A 19812-nucleotide genomic window follows, 5' to 3' on the forward strand; every position below is an offset into this window, starting at 1 on the left:
ACGATTGAGGTCTTTACCGTTCGGGTAACCGCCTCGAGTTTATTTAAATGTAAACCAGGAAAAATAAATTAAGGACACGCTTTTTTTAAAGACAAAATAACCAATTATATATTGTCAAATTGTTTCGCACCAGAACAAATAATGGGGACACGGAGTAAATACGCCCCTTTGCTAAAAAGATAGCGGAACCAATGTAAGCCTCGTGTTTGAGGGGGTGATTTGTCACTGCGACAACGGAGACGAATGTCAGGAACGTGCAAGGACATTGCAAATATTGCAAATGGCCAACATGTATAGACTCCTATTTCGGACTGTCTACACTGCTCGGCGGTCTTCAGTCAGTGTCTGTGAGAGGACTGTGTTTCCAGCTAAATGTGACAAGGCGTCAGTTTTCAGGTGAGTGGAGTCTGAGACCGAAGGCGACACATGACCTCATACACATACACACTGTGACGAGTTGACGTCTGCTGATGACTGCAACGTCCTACTCAGTGATTTTGTGGAGAGAGAGGGAGAAGCTGACTGGGTACAGTTGGAAAAGCTAACTTGTTACTTGTTCCCATATAAGCGGAGGGCAAAGCATGTTAGCATTAGCTCGGTGAACCTGCACAGATGGGTCTGGACTCTTTGAATGCAACTCCTTCGAGTGGCTAAACTGAAATGTGTGCAGGAACTCTTATCATGTTGCTGCTGGTGACACCGATGATGAGTTGGTTTCTAAAAGGTGCACATTAAAGACATTTCTGCATATCAACCAAACACACATTGCTTAAAACAACAAACCACACAGTGGTGTGTTGTATGAGAAAGTAAAGAATTGTGTGGGATAATCCCTGTTATATTATGATATTACTTTAATACAATAGTTCTCACCCCTAAGAATTGTCACGTTTTGACATTGAATAGTGGAATAACAATGTTGTTATCCAGAGTACAGAGATCCTTTGTGATTCCGACTCCTATGACGATTAACTGTGTTTTGCTCTTAACACAGGGTTGCAAATGGAGGTGGAGTCAAAGCACTCAGCACAAGTTCAGTCAGGCTCTGTGAAAAGAAAGACAATGTTGTCCCCTCAACAAATGCAGATGACATGGCTGACCAAACAGAAAGTCCACCTTTGTCTACGCAGAAAGCCGAAGATGACGGAAAAGTTGACAATATGGCCACACGAGTAGAGAAGCCAGTGGTGTTACAGAGAGATGATGGAGGCACCATAAAGCAGCAGATGGATGTTAAGATTGAACAGATCATAGCAAAGCCAAAAAAAGTAAAGACTGATGGAGTGAAGAGTGGGAAGGAGAGTCTCCTTGACCTTCTTGGTACCATGAAGGTGGATGTTACCAATAAGCGGAAACTGACAAATTTGAAACCGCAGCAAAATTATTACACTACCCCCAAATCAGAGCAAGCTGAGGTGGCTACGGTGGAGGCTTCATCAAAAAAGAGGTAAGTGACTTTACTTTTTGCCCATAAAAGTGTGTTTTAATTCACATTCTTGAGAGGAAAGCAGAAGGTTTTTGTCTTGCTTCATCCTCTGATTCCAGCCTGACTGCACTGTTTTTTTCAGTGAGACCCTGGATCCTGAACTGGTTTCAGCTGCGTCTGCTGCTGCTTCCACTCTGCCTAACCGCAGCCAGGCCGAGTCAGCGCTGCTAATGAAGCTGAGGCAGCATGAGGCCATTGCTGAGGCTCAGAAGAAGGGGAACATGAACAACCTTGGGTATACATCTTTTACTATGTGAATGTTATGTTTAATTCATATTTTACATGAGAATGGGACAAATCTTTTCCGCTTTCAGCCCGGTTAAAGAAAAATAAAAGGCCTCATTTTCAAGTTATAAACACTAACACGCTTTATTTTTTCAGAGAAATTATCGCTGACATGAAAGTTACAAAGCTAAACAGACGCCAGAACACTGGCACATACAATCAGATCCAGTTTGATGAAGATGGCCGAGGATATAAGCAGGGCGCAGGTGGTTTTCAGATAAGGTAAATACCATTATCACATGAATCGTCGCATCTTTAATCAGACAGAGATTGACTGTGTGTTTTAATGCTTGTTTTATTATTTTAGCTTCTTGAGGGAGAAAAGACTTGACATCTTCTCCCCTACTACTGGTGAAGATGAAGTTGACTTTGCAGTTGGTAAAACTAAATTTAGATTTTTCTATATCTATATTTATTAATATGCATACAGTGGACAATTTATGGCATTTTCTAGTCATAGTAATATTTCTAGTTTGTGTTATCCTAAATTTATGTTACCCAGCATTCGATCCTTGTCTTACATCGTAGCTTTTTGTTTTGTTCTCTAGATTTTAGTCTCTCATGCTCAAACTGATTAAATATGGAGCAACAACACAAACCACTGTAACAGGAGCACAGCTTTGTTAAAGCTTATTGTCATGAGATGTCATACAGTTTGTTACTGTTTCTCTTAAATATAATGTCACCTTTGCAAAAATCTTTTTGGTTAAACTATATAGGTACATTTGCTAATAACGCTCGTCTCCTATTCTTCAGCACGGCCAACTTTATGGGATATGGACTATGCTAATTGGTTGTCTAATTCGATCAACCTCATGCCCCGCAATGGACTTGAGGAAATGATCCAGTGGACCAAAGAGGGGAAAATGTGGCAGTACCCAATCAACAATGAGATCGGTCAGTAATCGGTTGTCTTCAGTATATTTAGACAGAAAAAAAAAACGTTTAGCCATGGGACATGCTGATAGTGTCTTCTTGCTCTTATGTCAGGCCTGGAGGAGGAAGCCAGTGTCCCGTTCCATGAGCATATCTTCTTGGACAAACACTTGAAGGAGGGCTTCCCCAGTCAGGGTCCGGTTCGTCACTTCATGGAGCTTGTGGTGGCCGGTCTTTCCAGAAACCCCTACCTCACCGTCCAACAGAAGAGGGAACACATTTCCTGGTTCAGAGACTACTTCCAACAAAAAGAGGACGTCCTCAAGGAGGCTGATGTTTACCTCAACTAAACTTAGGACAATTAAATTTCTTTTTTAACATTAATGCGAGGGACGTTTTTCTCAGGAGGGCTCTGCAGCTCCCCAGTTGTCTTCACTCATCTAGTTGAACTTGTTCCAGTAGGAACATGGTTTAGATGTATTGACTCTTTCAGGAGGCCTGCTAGAGTGGACTGGCATAAGGTCTGTGTCGCCTTGTCAAACATTGTACAGTGTCTACTGTTTGAAATGTTGGTCAGACGGTAGAACTCCTCTTTAATCACTTCACATGATGGTGGAGAACTGTGCAGAAAGGAAGCTTTGCTTATACAAAGTATACAAACAATATAAAAGCAGCCAAAATTAAGTGGTGGCTTTTGCTTCTTTCAGTTGCCCACATCTACCACTGATAACCTGTTCACACGGCATTTGCGTGACTATAGTGTGTCACTAGTGTGATAAAGTTGCATGAAGAGACATTTTGACTTTCAGCATCTGAGATACCAAATTTATCAACAAACTGTCAGCAGTCATGTCAATACAGTAGTTTTGTGAAATCAAGTGTTATAAAGTGATGTAAAAAAAAAGAATTGAATAATGCTTGTTAACCTAATTGATGGATGGATGGATAAAGACATTCACAAGATAATAGGTTTGATCAAAATATTTTTGTATTCTAGTGTCAGAGAGGTCATGCAAACAGCTGTGACCATGATTAATGGTGTATTTTTCCAATGGGGGAAAAGAGCATAAGTTGTGTGCAGCATCGGGGACCTCAGATCAGGGTTACAGTAAGAGCATGATTAGACCTTGAACCACGTGCCCCTGCAAGGGAAGTGCTTTTAAAGTTAAAAAAACATGTTAACAATGTAGCACGATGATTCCTTCTGGTCTAAAAACACCCTCGGCCAACTATTGTCTTAGAAAGTGTGGAATCTGAGAGCTTGCCATTTCCAAGTGCCTCATTTCCACATTTTGTTCACTTTTCCTCAAACAGTCAGGATCGGCACGATAAGATGTTGGCAACACCTCCTCGCTGTATGCGTGCAGGCTGTGTGAAGTGCAAGAAATGTGTGTTGTGTGAAAAGACACCTGGGTTATGTCTCTCATGCAGATAACCCACTAGATGGCAGCAATGAGAGATGTGGTCCAACATAAAGTGGTGGTGTGTGGCACAAGGTAAGAACACCGTTGTGTTGTAGTAATAATATATCAGTAGTTGAATAGACACTTTTCACAGCGGCCATTTTTAACATGAAGTGTCTAACTGGTATGATTCAACAGGGTATGATTGGCTTAATTAAAATTGTTAAATTACAACATTGAATTAATGGCATTAACTTAAATGAAATACCATAGAAACACAAAATGACGATTCGTGGAAATGAGGCAATTCTGAAACTTCAAAATGAAATCAATTGCTCATGTAGCCTAATGCTTGTTTGAAACGGGGTCCATGTTTATTGCGGTGGCCCGGAGAAGCACCCGAATGCGCCGTGCAGTTGTGCAACAAGGGCCGAGCCTGTGGGTGGACCTTGAAGGCAGCACCAGCCTCTGCGCTGCCTGCTGCGTTCACGTTCAGTCATTGGTCGCAACAGGTCGATGCGGAATGGAGTGAACTTCGGTGAGGACCTTGAACGAAACTTGTTCTCTGACTTGTAAATTACACACCTCTCTTATCTGGCCTGGCTTGGTAGGCAACTGGATTCTTGTTTGAACGCAACATTTTTTTTCTTTGGTGTGTTTTTACTAGTGTGAATTTCTTTTGTGCCCTCAACTTGATTAATATATACATATTTATATATGTATGTGAGTGTATATGGGACAGTAGCGCCGGTGTGACTCTGCCATGGCTGAGGTGCCGCCACCACCACGGACACAACCGGTCGAAATAGACCCGGACTTTGAGCCTCTCTCCCGGCCGCGGTCGTGCACTTGGCCGCTGCCCCGGCCGGAGCTCGTGGACCCGGCCGGCTCCAACACGTCCTCCCCGGCGCAGTCGGTGCAGCAGGAGCCCCCCGGTCACACCGAGTTCATCAGCAACCTCGGCTTGTTGGAGGAGGACTATGAGGAGTACGCGGAGCAGAAGCCGCCCGGGCAGTGCACCGATTTCCACTGTCGGGACGCAAACGGCGCGCCTCGCCACCAGCACCAGCACCAGCACCATCCTCATCCTCTCCAGCAGCCGCCGCCGCCGCCGCCGCCGGCCCCGCGGCTGCCCCCTCAGCAACAGGTGCCTCCTCCGGGCGTCGCGCCTCTGGGCAGCACCGCGCAGAGGAAGAGCGGCCACGGCTCGTCCCGGCGCAACGCCTGGGGCAACATGTCGTACGCGGACCTGATCACCAAGGCGATAGACAGCTCCCCGGAGAAGAGGCTGACCCTGTCTCAGATCTACGACTGGATGGTGAAGAGTGTGCCTTACTTCAAGGATAAAGGAGACAGCAACAGCTCCGCGGGCTGGAAGGTGAGTGTCCCCGCGCCCGTGTGTGAATGTGGATGAACATGAGATGGTTGGATCGTGGTGGACGGAACCTCGCGACCTGCGGCTCTCTTGGCGCGCAAAGACTCCAGATTATAGGTTGAGGACACACTCCTGTGAAAAACATGACAAACATGTGAGTGGCTGATCTCCTTGTTCGTGTGATGGGGTTCAAAATGGACCATGAAAAAAGGCCAGTGTTTGCTCTCAGATGTGACTGCTGAACTTTGGCATCTCTGTAACCTTTGAGGTTCTGGAGTGGTTTCCTCTGTCAGTGGCAGCACACGCCTCTCTGCTGTGTCAGCCAGGAAACCAGCCTGTGTGAATGTTAACATCCCATACTGACAAGATGTGCCTCTATACCCCTGTAGCATAAAAAACGATTTGTTTATTATGGAGAATACTGAGGGCATCACAAAACCATAGCAGGCAATCTCCACTTTTATTTTACACCTGTCATCAACAAGCTGTTGGAGAACAATGTCCGAATGACTGTTGGTTGGAATCTGGTCTGACCGAGGAGGAGGATGCAGATCAACACAGGTTTCCTTTTCCTCCTGGACCCGCACAAGCCTCGATGGGAACAGCTTCTCCGGTGTTACCACAGCACACGTGCTGACTCATGGTCCGTCTGTGCAGCGTTTCCACAGTCACGGAAAACCCGGTATACCGTCCCCCAAATTTGAAAGCGGTAGGGAAAACGGTTTGGGACATATTTAGCACAAGGCACAAGTTGGGACAAGCGTTTGTGCATTATGCCACCACACAAACATGCTAATCCAGGCCTGGATTATTGTCCCACCAGGTGAACTGGAGTCAGAAGTTAGCCTATAGGACAGAAATGAACTGTGGACAGAAGCAGACGGGGAAAGTGAGAGATTGCCCCAGTCTAGATGTTGATTCAAACCTTTACACACAACAAAATTCCTACTTCAGTTTGCATCCCTTCCTGTAACCCCTGCATCCCTGTGAGACGTCATTTTTAAGTTATGTCAGGAAATGCCTCTGTGAACCTCGATCAAATGTTTCCATTGTCTGATACTTCCATCTGAGAGTTTGATCGCAGCCTGTATTATGATTTATGACTCCACTAATCCTCCCTTTCCTCCTTTTCTTAGTCTTTCTGCAAGACTCCGACTACACTTTCTTAATCATGGGTGCACTGGCTGGTGGGAATGCAGACAGATCTTTTTAATGTTGACTAAACTGAGTTTTTTTTTTAAAATGACAATAACAGGAGGTGACACAAACAGCTCAATCAGTGTTGGGGAGTGTGTGGAAGGGGAAGGGGCTGGGAGAAGGGGATGCTGGGAACAACGTCAAACATCCTCCATTCCTGAGCTGTGCGCTCATATCTTTGTGTTCCTGTCTTCTAAAGTTTCCTCTGCGGATGCTACAGCTTGGAGAAAGGGATTGGTGCTCTTTATCCTATCACTTCCCCTTTGTGCCCTCACTCAGGCCCTAATGCTGGAGGTGTTTTTGTTTGTCGAGAGAAACTCCAAGAGCAATTGAATTATAGACTTTTCATAATGCTTACATCTTTTTTTATTTTGCAGCCCAGTGCTTGACACTCTTTTAGTGCATCCGCTAACGGAGAACCCCTGAGGTCATGGTAGATCACATTTTATTTTTAACTTCATAAGTAAACACCTATATGGAAGTTAACATCTTGATTGCCATATTGGTTGAAAACAACTGATTTACTTCTAAAATATTATAGAGCATCTACTCGACAACATGTCAGAGGAAATAGGTATTTTACAGTTGTCCAGTGACTTTAAGGTGTCACAGTGGGGCGGTTTGCTGAGGGCAGTATGAACTGACGTCCATGTGAATCCAGCTCATGGCCTTTTATTCATGCAAACACCTTTTTCATCCAAAAGCTCCAGCCTGTTTATCTTTAATATTAAATCAACACATTTCCACTTCAACCTCTGCATTCCTGAACGTTGGCATGCCCGCCTCGCCTTGGAACCACCGGCAAATAGTTATTTTTACACTTTCCTGTTAAAAAAACACGACAGTCCCCCCTACAATGAGCTATGATGCATATCCTGGCGAGTGGATGGAAAACAGTGCCATGTGTTAACATCCCCGCCCTGCAAAACACGAGGGTCAGGGCTGGAAAAAGAGAAGTTACAGATGGGAAAGTTCATACATTAAATGTGCAGCATTTTGTTTGTGCATCTAACTCTACATGATGCCATTTTATTCAGTGACAGCACGCCCACCAAATGTTAAAGTAAATCACCAGTCCGCTTTATTGTGTTTCGTATCCTATCCATTGCCCTGTGTTGACTTCAGAATCCATGTGCATGTGAGTGTGAATCCTGAAAATAAAGACAGACAGAGATAAGCCGGAGACCTCATGTTGGGTGGAGGGCATTGAGTTTGAACCTCAGTGATTATACAGCTTCACTTAGAAAACTGAGTGTGGGTGGAGGGCAGGACAGGGACGAGACCGGTGCCGCTAGAGCTTCCTGTCTCCCTCGGGTCATGGAGGTTTTTGTTTTCCCTCCAAAAATTGTACAGCGTAGTAAATCACAATGCTTTTCGCCACAACTGGGAGGACTGGTTCCCCTGGGACATGTTGGGTGTATGAGTGGCAGTTTGCAGCCCATGAGGCACTGTGACATCTTACTGGCACTGCCACTGTTTTTCTCAGTGAACTGTGACCTCAAAATAATCGAACAGGAAGTAGCACCTCTGAGTTTAACTGGCAGTGAGGTTTTATGGTAATCACTTCAAATCATGTAAAGTGCCAGAGAGGATTTTACATTACCTCCTTGAACTCTTTAAAGGTTCTGAAGTGTGCAGAAGCCATTGCTTTGTAGTGTTACTCAACTCGGTGGCAGTTTGTGTATAAAGCATGTTGATTGTGCTGCCTGGTGCCTAATGTTTGCATATGCCCACTATGGAAATTTGTGACAGACAACACTGACAGTATATTCAGGATGAGTTGAGCTGCTGTGGAAAAGTTACACTGTGTCCATTTGAACAACATCCCCCAGATCAAACAACTGATAAAAGTGGCCACTATCAAGTTGAACTGCAGAGTTGACAGAATGCAAACTGTCCTGCCGCCCAGGTTGAGTGCACGTGACATTTAAACCTACTGGACGCTAATGCAAATACAACACAAGGTTTACAGTTGTGATTTGGATGATTTGTCATGAAATGCTGTCACTTTGTCCCAGGGGGAACTTGTGATATATCACGGATAAAATAAATACCGTGTAGCTCAACCAGCACTTTTCCCTATAACCCGCCTTACAAAAGAGATCTATGTGAAACCAATGACAGGACACCTGGAGCTGCAAACATATTTTCAATACAATAATTCTCTGTGATACAAGTTTATAATCCATAACGATTGTTTCTTTCATAGAAAAGATATTGCAAACTATTCAATGTCATTCCAATGTAAAGTCTGTGGGCTGAACAGAAAGTCAAACTAGCAGTAGAAACACTAATGCACATGTTTAGTGGGCTGCACAGCATGGCAATTTATAATATTGGTTTTGCTTATGTGGCTTTAATTAACATAATTGGCACCATTTTGAGTCTGGTGTCAAGGATTTCATCAGACCCATGCTTATAGCGATTGTTAGCACAGCAAACGTCAAGATACACTGCTTAACAGCATTTTTGCATTATGATATTGGCCTTTAGCTCAAAGTATCACGGTGCAGCCTCACTGAGCTCATGGCAAAATCTGAATAGAAAGGAAATTCTATTAAAAAATAAATAATACTTTTTACGTTACATTTTTCAAGGTTCAAATCTGAAATTAATCACACTTTAAGAACCCTTAAAATTATTTTTTTGTGAATTCCGTCTGGAAAAAGAGACGGCAGCTACTTAAGGAGGCAAGAAGGAAGAGGGAAAAAAAACAACTTAATAACTGCCAGCTATTTGTCTTGGGATCACAAGGTTAAAAAGGGAGGCCTGCCCTGAACTCAAGAGGCCCACTGAATGCTTCAAGTAACCCCATGAAGAAAGGGAGGCTTGGGGCATGGGCTTTCAAAGTAGAGCGACCATGGCTTGAAGGGAAGGAGGGGAGCAGTCAGCTGACTGGCTGGCAGTGGGCTGAAGCCTGTGTATACAGTCTGCTGTCTGCACATGTGTGAGTCTGTGGAATCTGTGGCATGTGGGTTTCTACATTGTCCCCCAGTGCAGGATAATAATCCCTCTCTATATTATGTTCAAAAAAAGAAACTGTCCTCAGAGTCATTATTCAAAATGGGACATGGGTGCTGAGGGAGGTGACGAAATGTGGTGAGAAGAAAGAGAAAGAGGCTCAAAGTGATTGAGATTATTGTCCAATCCTGTGAAGAAAGAGTCCAAAGAATGTACTTAACTTTAAAGTTAAGTTTTAGAAAGATGAAGCTCATCTAATCACCTCGGTATTTCTGAACATGTCCGTATTGTTTAAGTAGTCAATAGTACATCACATGAGGATATCTATCTGTGTCTAGCATTCTCATTTGACCCCTCCTTGCTTATCTAAAGTTGAACTCCCAACACAAAGCTCTCCTCTTCCTTTCATGGTCCCACTTTGAAGCCATTGCAGAAGTAGGTCACTCAGTTTGATGCTCAGTGTTAATGAAGTAGCCTGCATTGTCCCCGTACCCTGTAGCTTCCGCTTCTTGGGTCAGACGCTAAGAAAAGGTGTGTGTGTGTGTGTGTGTGTGTGTGTGTGTGTGTGTGTGTGTGTGTGTGTGTGTGTGTGTGTGTGTGTGTGTGTGTGTGTGTGTGTGTGTGTGTGTGTGTGTGTGTGTGTGTGTGTGTGTGTGTGTGTGTGTGTGTGTGTGTGTGTGTGTGTGTGTGTGTGTGTGTGTGTGTGTGTGTGTGTGTGTGTGTGTGTGTGTGTGTGTGTGTGCGCGCACAGGAAGACGCTGTCAGGAAGTGGCTTGTCTTTTTATTGTAATCTCTGCAAGAACTACAGTATGCTGTTTTATTCTCTTCTTCACAACAGATATCTGGCTGTTCTGAAGGGGCAGTTTTGCTGTATGCCAGCAGTTATTAAGTTTTTACTAATTTGATGGCCTTTTCAATTTTTTAATTTGGCTGCTGGTGACGTAACTGCTGGTATCATCATGTGCCAATGCCTTACATACAAAGTTTTTGTTTTACACAAGTAAAGAGTTTTGTCTGATGTATATCAATTAAAAACCACTGAACATACATTACAAGCATTAATATTGTGATACCAATTACAGACCCATCATCCAACACTAGTAGGAAGCTGCTCTGACAATGTGAGCTACACATACAGCTAACAGAAGTCCAACATGTCTGATTATATTGGCAGATAAGTATACTTCCTATTCATGTTTTGATTTTGATTCAGCGTCTGTACAGTTGGTCTATGTGCATCCTCATTTTCTATAACTTGCCTGTAAAAACGTTTGGACAGAGGCATTTCAAAACCAAATGTTTGAGAGCAGCTGCTGAAGTTGACGAAGCTCTGATGTGAAGTAAGAACATATACATGGTTCTATAGCACAAAATCGCTGCATAAATATGAGAACATATATCTCAAAAAGAGACTTTATAGTGATAAAAAATGAAGTTACCCTAACCCACTTTATTATGTGTAAGACCTGATCAGCTGTTTTTAAATCTTTTTCATCAATTAAAGATAAAGATATAAAAAATATTTATCAAATGCAATCTGTAACTGAGACCATTTTAATAGTACTTGTGTGTATATGTGCTTTTGATTTATATCCCATGCATTTGCATTAGGCTAAAACTTTGATCCCATGCTGTGACCTTCGACGGATTTGTGGGGGGGCGGGGGGGTCAATAGAGCAGGTTCTGACCCTGCCCCCAACCAACCTGCCAAGTTTAATCCAAATTGGATTAAAATTGCCACCAATCACAATACAACCGCCCGCTACCACACAGCACGGGTGTAATAGCACATTCTTATTCTTGCAAATTAGTATTTAGACTCATGATCAATGTATCGCACCGTTATGGGGTTTTGTGGCCACAGCTTTACTTAGTCTTTGTATTACCAGTGGCAAAAAAATAGCAAATATTAGCTAATGTTTGCAAACTTTAAGACACATTTCTGTGTGGCTGATTTAACAAATTAGTTTGTTGACTGGTGATCCTGCTACACGCTGCAATATTTCATGGACGAACGTTCCATTCAATAAACTCACTGGTGTTTACTCGTTTTACTTTTTGCGACGAAATCATTGAAATGTTAACGTGTGACCTGCTAAAACATTTTTGCAAACGTCGTCAAACTGATTCAGTCACGACAGTTAACGAGAGACGTGTCTAAAGTTTGTAGGTAAATGTGCAGAAATGGGCAAGACTGGGGTTTTACTGTGTAACTTACACTTTAAACATGCAAGAGACAAATGTATCAATTAGAATATTTTTTTCAGAACTGTGCATGTAGTAAATGCAAATTTACAAGTGGTCCTCTCCCCCCTCCAGTCTCTCATCACATACTCAACTTCAGCCCCCATCACTGGTGTCAAACTGAGTTAGTGATATGAGAGGCAGCTGGTCTCCAGCAGTCGGCCTCCTGGGAATCCTGTGTCCTGTCTGTGGTTTTGTCTGGTGCCGAGTGTGTAATTGTTTGGACCAAATGCGAGTGAGGCCACTTTCACTGTGGCTGCACCTGTCCCCGCAACCAGGGCCTTGTTTGTTTGCTTACGCTGCGACCGTTACTGCGAGCCTCATGCCTCACTACACAGGGAGCGGCAGCTGTGTCAGTTCGATTGTTGTGAAGTCCAGTAGGAGGAGTCCTTTCACGCTGCAGCGGTTTGCCTCGACGTCACCGCTCGCAGATGATTAATAGATCATTGGATGCATTGGAGGAGATTCTCCACGACTCAACACGGGTCTCCTAAGCACAACCGTGCACGTGAGCCAGGTCGCAGCAGGGAGCCTCCGTGCAGCACTAGTTTCTGCTGCTTTGCATGTTGCCCGACGTGTGCTGATTGCGAACTGAAAATATGTTTTGTCACAAGCAAAAAGACCTTCCCCCCTGTCAGGTGTCCTTGCACCGGATGACCCTGGGGAAGTGTGACATTAAAACTAATGTTCCTCAGTTCATGTGTTTGTGTCAGTCGCAGCATCATTATGGTAAAAAATGCAGCAAGTAATGTTCCTTCACAGAGCTATTTTTTTTTATGGGAAAGAGAACAAATATATCTCCTTTGCACATGAGAAAAATGAAAGGCAAGAAGCAATAATCTTTGGTTGGCGCACAGCGAGGAATAATGTTGTTGAATATACATTTTTAAGCACATAAAAGTCAATTGACATGACCATCCCCACACCAACACCGAGCAGGATATTTTGTCCTCAAGCTTAGAGCAGGAAAGAGCCAAAGCAATTCTGCATTATATTACAATATTTTGTCATGATACACACTGCATGCAAGGCAAGGCAAGTTTATTTGTATAGCACATTTCAAAAACAAGGCAATTCAAAGTGCTTTACATAAAACATTAAAAGCATTTGGGAGGAAATCCCATTTAAATATAATAATTAAAAATTAAAAAGAGAGAATAAAAACATGTTAAAGTAGAATAAGTCAGGTGATAAAAGTTACAGTATAATGCATCTCAACTCTTCTACAAGCTTGGGTCGGATCACTGCTCTTAACTTCTCTATAGAGCGTCCCTCCTCCGTAATCTGTGCATGGGAACAGCCCCGGTTGCATACGAAGGTCAATGAAGATCATAAGGATTTCTCAATGGCTCACATTCAGATGAGTCGCCATGCAGCTACAGGTGCACATATTCTACTACTTCAAAGTCGGCTAAAAGTAAAGGGCCATAACAATACAGTTTTTATAATGTGTTTAGCAACAATGAAACATACTGGGCACCTTGGGCCGGGCTTTCAGAGGAATAATGTGTGAATGGGGCACCTCAAGAATTAAGAGGCAGGGGATGTCTTTTGTCCTCCGTGGGCTGAGGTGAGGTCTGTCTCAGACGAGGATTATCCCAGGCCAAGTAGAGAATGCCCCTTCCCAGTGCCCAGTCATCCAGGCTAGGATCTATTGTGGGCACTAATCAGAGGCCGTATACATTTGCATACCACCAGCGTGTGAGCAAGACGTGTCATTCAGTTTGTAGGGTGCAACTTGGTTTACAGGTCGAGTCTTTGCAGCACGCTGCTCCACTAATGACTCATTTCCTGTCTTCGGTTACAGATTGAGATCATATAAAAAGAGAGAAAAAGGTGGAGAAGAAAGGTCATGACGTAAATGAACGCGAGTCAGAATGTGCATTGCACGTTGTGGCCATGCAGTGCGCATTAACTCCAGCGTCTCCTCCTCTCCTCTGCTCCTGCTGCATCCAACCTGTTTGCATGTCTCTGTCAGCGCCGGCTTAGGAGCTCGTGTTCAGCACACAGTGAACTCATTGACCCCAGCTCTGCCGGGCGAAAACATCTCACTCCGCCACCCTCCCCATGCTCAATTCGAACTCTGTAACCTCGTTTGTGCGCGGCCCGGTGCTTTGGTATCAGGCTTCAGAGGGCTACTGTTGATGTATAGCACGACGGCGAACTTGCTGCGGTCCGGTGCCTTCAAATGGGGACATCCAAATATTTCCCTTCCTTTTTTTTGAGTTGACTCTCCCGCGTAATTCTGGTCTCGGTTATGCAGTTACCTGTAACCCTTTTAGTGTGTTTAATGTACTTTACAGAACCATCGTCAATGAGAAAATAGTTCTTTTACAACTGTTAGAAAGTAATGCTAATATTCTGAAATTCAATGATTCGGTGATAAATCCAAATGTAACAGGACATAATCCTGTCATATTAATATGATTGAATACGAGTCTAATTCTATTGATTAGTAAAGCACTGAATTCATCTGTTGCCTAACCCCAACCCAAGACCAGCCTTTCGGAGAAGCGCTCAGACAGTCTGTCTCTTGTGTTGGATGTGAGTGTCTCTATCGCCATGCTCTGTACGTCCCTGTTGAATCCTGTGGTTGGGGACATCTGGCTTCACTAACTGCAGCGAGCTGCTTTTGGGTTCACATGGGTATTGAGTGGGAAATTCCCCGCTAGTTCATCTTGTGTTGCTCTTTGGTCTTTTATTGTACCCACCACCCAGCGGCAGCCATGAGTAGCATATTATCAAGATTTTGTCCAGAGAGACCAAGCGGTACAGCGTGTGACCATCTCACCGTTCCTCAACCATCGTTGTTTTTCTTCCGCATGACGTATACCGCATGAGTTTCCTCGGCGTCCTTTTTCTGGGTTCGTAACATAGCATTAGAGTGAACTGACTGAATGAGGCTTTAGGTGTATACGTGTTCACACAAGGACAAATGTGACCACATGCAAAAGAAAAAATGGAGCCAGTTGGGTAAAACCCAAAGAACTACAGTCTGAATTAGCTCTTTCAGGAGCATAGTTGTAAAACTATAACCCTGGGTTTGAGACAAAACACAGACACGGTTGTTTTTTCCAACAGCTGTGGTGATTCTGATCTATTTTTTTTTTCTGCAGTGCGTCCACTGAAATCACCCTCTTTTCTTGTTTTTGGCTGTGTTGATTTTTCTGTTAGCTGGATACGTGTTGCTGCTGGTGGAAGGGTGGGATCGGGCTGTGCAGATAAAAACTTGGTGGAAATCACAGGAAACACATGAATGTTGCATACTGTGAGAAGGGGAAAGGTTGACCCAAAGAAAAGTGTAAACAACATAGACTTCAAACTTCAAATACTTCAATGAAACCCACTGTATTAAGATATAAAAATATATGATTTTAATATGATTTAAGAAGATGTGTGAAAAACAGTATAGTTTCATTCCCTCAGCCAGATATTTGTGGCAGGTTTGTCACCTGGAAGACTTTCCACTCTTGGTAAATATTTTTTAGCTGATGATGCTCTTAGTATTATTTTATTTTGTTTGTACTTTTCATTATTTTTTAAAACTTGGTAAATCCATTATTGTTAGCAGTGGATATGAGTGTATGCATACATATTTGTGTAACATAACATCAAACCTTTAAACAATGAGGATGCACTGTAATAGTTGGTGTTTCATAAGGTAAGTACTGACCAAGTTGTTGCCCAATACCACCAAAAGCAATGTCTCGTCAATGAATCTATTTTTTCCTGTATGCCTCTACAGTGGCTTCATTGTAGCCTGCACAGGACTGTGACATCCACACACAACTCACTGATGACTCTCTCTTTTCCCATTTAGAACTCAATCAGACACAACCTGTCCCTGCACAGCCGGTTCGTGCGCATACAGAATGAAGGGACGGGAAAAAGCTCCTGGTGGATGCTGAATCCAGAAGGTGGAAAGAGTGGAAAGTCTCCTCGACGCAGGGCTGCCTCCATGGACAACAACAGTAAGCTCGCCAAGAGCAGAGGAAGGGCAACCAAGAAAAAGGTACAATTCCAGTCAATTTTAGTGTAAGTTAATGATACTCTGGTATTTTTGAGGCAGTATGTGTGAGGTTTTTTATTGTTTTTCTCTGTCCAGATGGCTCTACAAGAAGGGGTGGAGAGAGGAGCTGGCAGCCCTGGTTCCCAGTACTCTAACTGGCTGGGGAGCCCGAACTCCCACAGCAACGAGGACTTTGAAAGCTGGAGCTCCTTTAGGACACGCACCAGCTCCGATGCCAGCACTCTGAGCGGCCACCATTCACCTTTCCCTTCGGAGCAGGACGACCTGGGGGAGTCTGACGGCCACATGATGTATTCTGGAGCGGTGGGTACCAAGATCACTTCCACCCTGCCCAGCCTGTCTGAGGTGGCTGGATCCCTGGGCCGACATGGCTCCGAGATGGTCATGGAGAGTCTGCTGGATAACCTGAACCTGCTGTCTCCTAAAAAAAACCCTCTGGTTTCCGAAGCCTCACATTCTTCAAACGCTGCCATGCTCCAGAGTAGCCCCTACAGCTCATCTGGCTTGACCCCGCACTCACAGCAGGACTACCGAAAGTGCATGTACGGCCAGTTGGGGATGAATTCTCTCTCCCCTGCTCCCCTGCAGACACTACCAGAGACCAAGCCAGGCTTTGGGGCGTATGAGAACCAGTATATCTGCCCTGCCGGGCTCCTCAAAGAGTTGCTGACCACGGATGCAGATGTCAGGAGGGACATGATGCCTTGTAGGGATACACTGGTGTCTCATGTTGGGAGGGAAGGTTGCCCAATGCCCACTTACAGCAGCCAGGGCCATGTGGGCAGTCGTAGTGGAGTGAAAATGATGAATCTTCCGCAGAGACACCCAATTCCTTGTGTAAATCCACAAGCTATACATAACCAGGGACCTTCAACCTCACGAGACTTGAATAGCTGTAACATGATCCCACTGACTAACCTGACTAGTCCCTCAGGGGCCCCTCCTCGCATGACCAGCCTGAGAACATGCATGCAGCTGCCCCACGGACACCCAGCACACACCAGTGATTTCTCAGTGAACTATAGCAGAGGCAACGGCTACAGGGAACTTAACTCGCTTCACCCACACGGTCACCATCAGGAGCGGCTGCCCAGCGACCTGGACAACATGTCCATCGAGAGGTTTGAATGTGACATGGAGTCGGTCCTCCACGACACCCTCATGGACGGCGGGGCGCTGGACTTTAACTTTGACCCCGCAGCTGGACCCCACGGGTTTCCCCAAAGGGTAAAGACCACCACACACAGCTGGGTGTCGGGCTAGCGTCCGTGGTGGGTCACAAAAAAAGGTGAGACTGACAATTAGTCTGGCAACTGACAATTAGTCAGGCAACTACCACTATTAAAACTTTCAGCGAGTAAAATTTCCGTTGATTGTCTCTAATTTATGACCAATTTCTTCTCTGCCTCTCTGACAGATTTTCTCAGCATCATCATCCAGAGACTGGAAAATGTAAATCTAAAGAAGCCACCAGAGCATCTAACAGTATAAACACAATAAGGCAACTGTTGTAATTCATAATAGCTCTGAAGAGACAAACCGAATGAGAGACAAGCCTACCTTTGCGAACTAGTCTCGTTTACAATTGCCTGTGAAAAACTGGAAATTTGTAGATATTTATGTATTTTTGATTCATGGCATATTAAAGTATACAACACAATATATTACATGAGACAGAATAAAGACAAAGAGTGCCTGACAACAATGTAGCGCATACATATCTCAGAATATCTATAGAATATATGATTCGGGGCCAAACTGTACTGGATTCATATGGGGCCAACACAGTAGCATGTGCATACTCAGTGAGTGATAACAGCGTGGATCTTTCCACATGAGTTTGTCTTTACCCACGTAATAGGGTTTTTGTTCTGTACTTAAAATTCTGTGTATGGTTTGAACATTTAAAATCTTATGATTAAAGTTCTAGCAGATCCCCAAAAAACTGCCAAACCCGAAGTTCTCTACGGTCCAATCGCTGACTAGAATTTCAGATTTTATGCATTAAATTTGATGAGATATTTTAGCATCCAGCCCTCAATGGCAAATGATGACACAATGATCATCCCTGATGAAATCTTTTGGCTTAAATTATAAATAAACCAGTGTATTGTCTGCATAGTGATTCATGTTAGAATTTGAATTAAATAACCCAGAAGAAATATACAGTGACAAAAAGAAATATCCAGGAATAGGCCTTTGAACAACACCCCCTAGCAGATTATTACTGCAAATACTGTATATCATTATATATTGTCATGGTACAGTGCTGACAGATTGAGGGCTTAAGTCCAATATCAGCTATACCTGCTCACCAGCAACAGTGAGAAACTGCGCCTCTAACTGAAATAAATTCCTCAATCATTAACTGTATGAAAATATTTATTTAATTGTTTTTTTTTCCAATTGGAGCTGTTGAATTCTTGCTTTGAACTTTTCAATGCTTGTAAAAAAAGTGCAACTATGCTGTGTACAATGTATGTACTTATTTCAGTAAAATTATATTGTAATGCTGTATGTTATTGTACATCAAATTAATACATTGAACAGAAATTACAGTTACATTTTTGCCTTCTAAAGACAGTTTACTGAAAGTCCATATCAGTCTCAACTAACGTACAGTAGTCCACAGCTCCCCGGTGCATTGTTTTGCATGCAATATTCATGATCTGTTTAGAAAACAGGAACACCAATCAAGAATAATTTACATTTTACATTACATTCATTTAGCAGACACTTTCATCCAAAGCCCCTTACAATAGGTGCATTCAACCATGAAGATATTACCCAAAAAGTGCAAGAATCATGCAAGTACATAAGCATTTATCAAATTGGTCTCGGCATCTTATTTTGTCTTATTCGACATCTTAATTATAAATGTTGCTGTCACCAAAACCTCCAATCTCTCTATACAATTACACAAATCTCTGTGGCCTTAGGGAAATCTGCCATGCTTGAATTTATAATAACATTTCAAAAATGCTATGGGGCACGGTGACTAAGTTACCATCAAAGCCGTTTTCATCACTTTCGGGAAAAGGACATTTTGGGAAATTTGGAGATTTTCAACTGACTAAGACTTCAAAGTTTATGTACAGTTGTTATGTCTTCTCTTCCAGACCCGTTTCAAAGAACGTGTTCCAGTTCATTGTGCCTACGTCGATGTTGTTCATATTATTTTCTGTAGTAATACATTTTTGTAAATAAAGGTTTTAAATGACTTGGAAAGATTGTACTGAAATATTGATATTACCATACCCATCTGTATGATTATGTTAAAATGAGTTGTTTACATATCTCAGTCCAACCTATATCAGTAAATATATGAAAACTCATACCTCAAAATATCATACCTCTGAAGTGTTGAAGGGAGGATTCCTGCCATTTTCCTCAGTTTATTGAATTCATTTTCATTTTTGACAAACAGTTTTGAACATATTTTGATTAATGTTGAAACAAGTTGTATTTGGACCTGTTCATCTGTTTTTGAATTTCTTTTTTTCTTATGCTTAAGGATTATAGCCATTAGTCTATATGAAATGTTATTGGACAGCACAGTATAGATTTTAAATTAAACATTTGTGTGAAGTCATACATTTTGAAAAGACTGCTTTTTTTGCCAACATGCCAACTTCTCCAGTTTGTTTTTAATATGACTTTTCGGTTTCTGTAATTTCATGCCACATCATACTGACTCACCCCAAACCCTGACTAAAACAGGGTTAAATATTACATGGGTAAAGCTTAGATTACGTCGACATGATGATCCTGAAAAGTGTTTTGCTATTTATACGGCCATAACCATGTAGCCTGTTCAGTCAAAACAGAATTTAGTTGTGTTGTTGTATAAAAGTCCTACTTCTAGAATGATCGAATCCTATTAGAAATGAATATGTTATGGGAGCATTTTAATAATGGGTCCGCATAGCTACCATGCAAAAATGAGTTTAAACTT

At 43.0% G+C, this 19812-nt stretch overlaps 2 protein-coding genes across 2 annotated transcripts; both read left to right on the forward strand.

The window, feature by feature from the left end:
- The first annotated feature begins 202 nt into the window (after window positions 1-202).
- On the forward strand, window positions 203-3331 carry mrps31 (mitochondrial ribosomal protein S31). Its single transcript, XM_035624084.2, has 7 exons — window positions 203-396; window positions 995-1447; window positions 1569-1721; window positions 1868-1993; window positions 2079-2149; window positions 2528-2668; window positions 2762-3331. Exons 1-7 carry the CDS (start codon window positions 281-283, stop codon window positions 2995-2997), a joined length of 1296 nt encoding a protein of 431 aa, XP_035479977.2. The 5' UTR covers window positions 203-280; the 3' UTR covers window positions 2998-3331.
- A 424-nt stretch (window positions 3332-3755) lies between these two features.
- On the forward strand, window positions 3756-19449 carry LOC118300033 (forkhead box protein O1-A). The gene is made up of 4 exons (XM_035624080.2): window positions 3756-5428; window positions 15648-15839; window positions 15933-17145; window positions 17275-19449. Exons 1-3 carry the CDS (start codon window positions 4814-4816, stop codon window positions 17118-17120), a joined length of 1995 nt encoding a protein of 664 aa, XP_035479973.1. The 5' UTR covers window positions 3756-4813; the 3' UTR covers window positions 17121-17145; window positions 17275-19449.
- The last annotated feature ends 363 nt before the right edge of the window (window positions 19450-19812 follow it).

Source organism: Scophthalmus maximus, chromosome 2 (assembly GCF_022379125.1).
Source record: "Scophthalmus maximus strain ysfricsl-2021 chromosome 2, ASM2237912v1, whole genome shotgun sequence".
Taxonomy (NCBI): domain Eukaryota; kingdom Metazoa; phylum Chordata; class Actinopteri; order Pleuronectiformes; family Scophthalmidae; genus Scophthalmus; species Scophthalmus maximus.